The sequence below is a fragment of the Seriola lalandi genome, unplaced genomic scaffold (genome assembly GCF_002814215.2).
Source record: "Seriola lalandi dorsalis isolate HSWRI2012SDOR001 ecotype SW California unplaced genomic scaffold, Sedor1 jcf7180002050950, whole genome shotgun sequence".
In the NCBI taxonomy this organism is placed as follows: Eukaryota; Metazoa; Chordata; class Actinopteri; order Carangiformes; family Carangidae; genus Seriola; species Seriola lalandi.
The window spans coordinates 7,394-9,127 of NW_019521503.1; the positions used below are offsets into that span (position 1 = coordinate 7,394).

At 41.0% G+C, this 1,734-nt stretch overlaps 1 protein-coding gene across 1 annotated transcript; it reads left to right on the forward strand.

The window, feature by feature from the left end:
- Positions 1-6: 6 nt before the first annotated feature.
- Positions 7-1,723, forward strand: LOC111649469 (cystathionine gamma-lyase-like). Its single transcript, XM_023399216.2, has 5 exons — positions 7-83; positions 415-549; positions 688-745; positions 1,044-1,121; positions 1,556-1,723. The coding sequence occupies exons 2-5, from the start codon at positions 448-450 to the stop codon at positions 1,711-1,713; spliced, it is 396 nt and encodes a 131-aa protein (XP_023254984.2). The 5' UTR covers positions 7-83; positions 415-447; the 3' UTR covers positions 1,714-1,723.
- Positions 1,724-1,734: the final 11 nt, after the last annotated feature.

The window sequence follows — 1,734 nt, forward strand, 5'->3', positions numbered from 1 at the left end:
CTTCTCAAGTTGGTCTGGAGGTGTCTTTTGCTGACTGCACAAAACCAGAGCTGCTTAAGGCTGCACTGAAGGCCAACACTAAAGTAAGTCAAAGAAGTGTTTGTCTACAGCTGTTGTTTTTCTAGTTTGGTCCCTTCCAACATATTTTATAAATGTATTTCATTAGTCTTTAAAGTTGCTCCTTCAATTCCAGTTTTACTAGTATGTTGCATCAATGGGTGTGTCTTTTCTCTTTGGGCAAACTTGTACTGGTCATTGTGAGTCAGCACTTTGTGTGATGACTGTTATTTGTGTTCATGGTAAATGCACCAGCAGCTGAGCTGAGCTGAGCTGTCTCTAAGCTTTTCCCACTGCAGTCACCCTCCTGAACATGTTACTACAGAGAAATGACACCCTCTCTTTGCTTGCTTCTAGCTGGTGTGGATTGAGACGCCTACCAACCCCACGATGAAAGTGGTTGACATCAAAGCCTGTTCTGATTTGGTCCACGAGCACAACAAGGACATAGTGGTGGTCGTGGACAACACCTTCATGTCTGCCTATTTCCAGGTGAGATTGCCAGATGTGCACTTCATGCTCTTTTGATTTTGAAGCAGCTGTCTAATCATTTCCTGCAATCAAATTCCACTTCATGTGGACACAAATTGCTTAATGATTAACTCAGATTTTTATCTTGTGAACCTGTAGCGCCCCTTGGCTTTGGGAGCTGATATTTGCATGTACTCAGCCACCAAATACATGAACGGTAAGTTATATACATTCTTTACTGACATAATATTTTCATTACAATTTGATATCACAATCTAACCCAAAAAGCCAGTAGATTTACAAAGACACAATTGAAAAGAAATGAAAAGATTGGGCTTGATCACCCCCACTATTTTTATCAAACAAGGATAAATAGTAATTTTGGAGAGTCAAGACGATGCAAAAACATGCACCTGATTATAATGCATTTTAGCGGTTCTTCGAAATGTAGCACAATAGTACTGTTGACTTCCCCTAATATCCACCTTTCTTTTATTCTTGACATTATTTTGCAGGTCACAGTGATGTGGTAATGGGTCTGGTTTCAATGAACCGGGACGATCTGCATGAGCGAATGAAGTTTCTGCAAAATGGTGAGTAGAAAAACAACAAATTCAACTACTCTTGCAGTCTGCGTAGTAAAAATACGCGTCTGTTAGGTACGCAACACGTTTTTTAGTTGATTAATGGTTAAAGTTATTTATCAAGCAAGAAGCCAAATATTTGCTGGCCGTTTTATCAGACATATGTGTAATTTATGGACATACAGTAGATCTCAGAAAGGGAACAGTTGTTGAGTCTTAGCTCTGCCACACTCAGTTTTTGGTGGACTGGTTTTTCCAACATGACCCACATTCACTCATTAAACAAGCAAAACATGCTCCTGAGGTCAAAGTTCTGAACCAATTTAAAACCTTTTCAGTAAGAAGTGTGTGTTTATGCCTTTGTTGTTTGCCTGATCTGATTTGGTTTTGGGAGGCTTTGTTCTTAACCTCTTTTTCTTACATGCACCCTTGCCGTGATTCAGCACTGGGTGGTGTACCATCTCCCTTCGACTGCTTCCTGTGTAACCGTGGACTGAAGACGCTACACCTGCGGATGGAACGGCACTTCAAGAATGCAATGGCCGCTGCCAAGTTTCTCGAGGCTGATCCCAGGGTGGAGCGTGTCATCTTCCCAGGTTAATACATGTAATTTAAAACCCAT

Coding starts and splice junctions, on each gene's coding strand:
- LOC111649469 (XM_023399216.2), top strand. CDS start 448: ATGAAAGTGGTTGACATCAAAGCCTGTTCTGATTTGGTCCACGAGCAC. Junction 746..1,043: donor AGCCACCAAATACATGAACG/GTAAGTTATATA, acceptor ATTATTTTGCAG/GTCACAGTGATGTGGTAATG. Junction 1,122..1,555: donor AATGAAGTTTCTGCAAAATG/GTGAGTAGAAAA, acceptor GCCGTGATTCAG/CACTGGGTGGTGTACCATCT.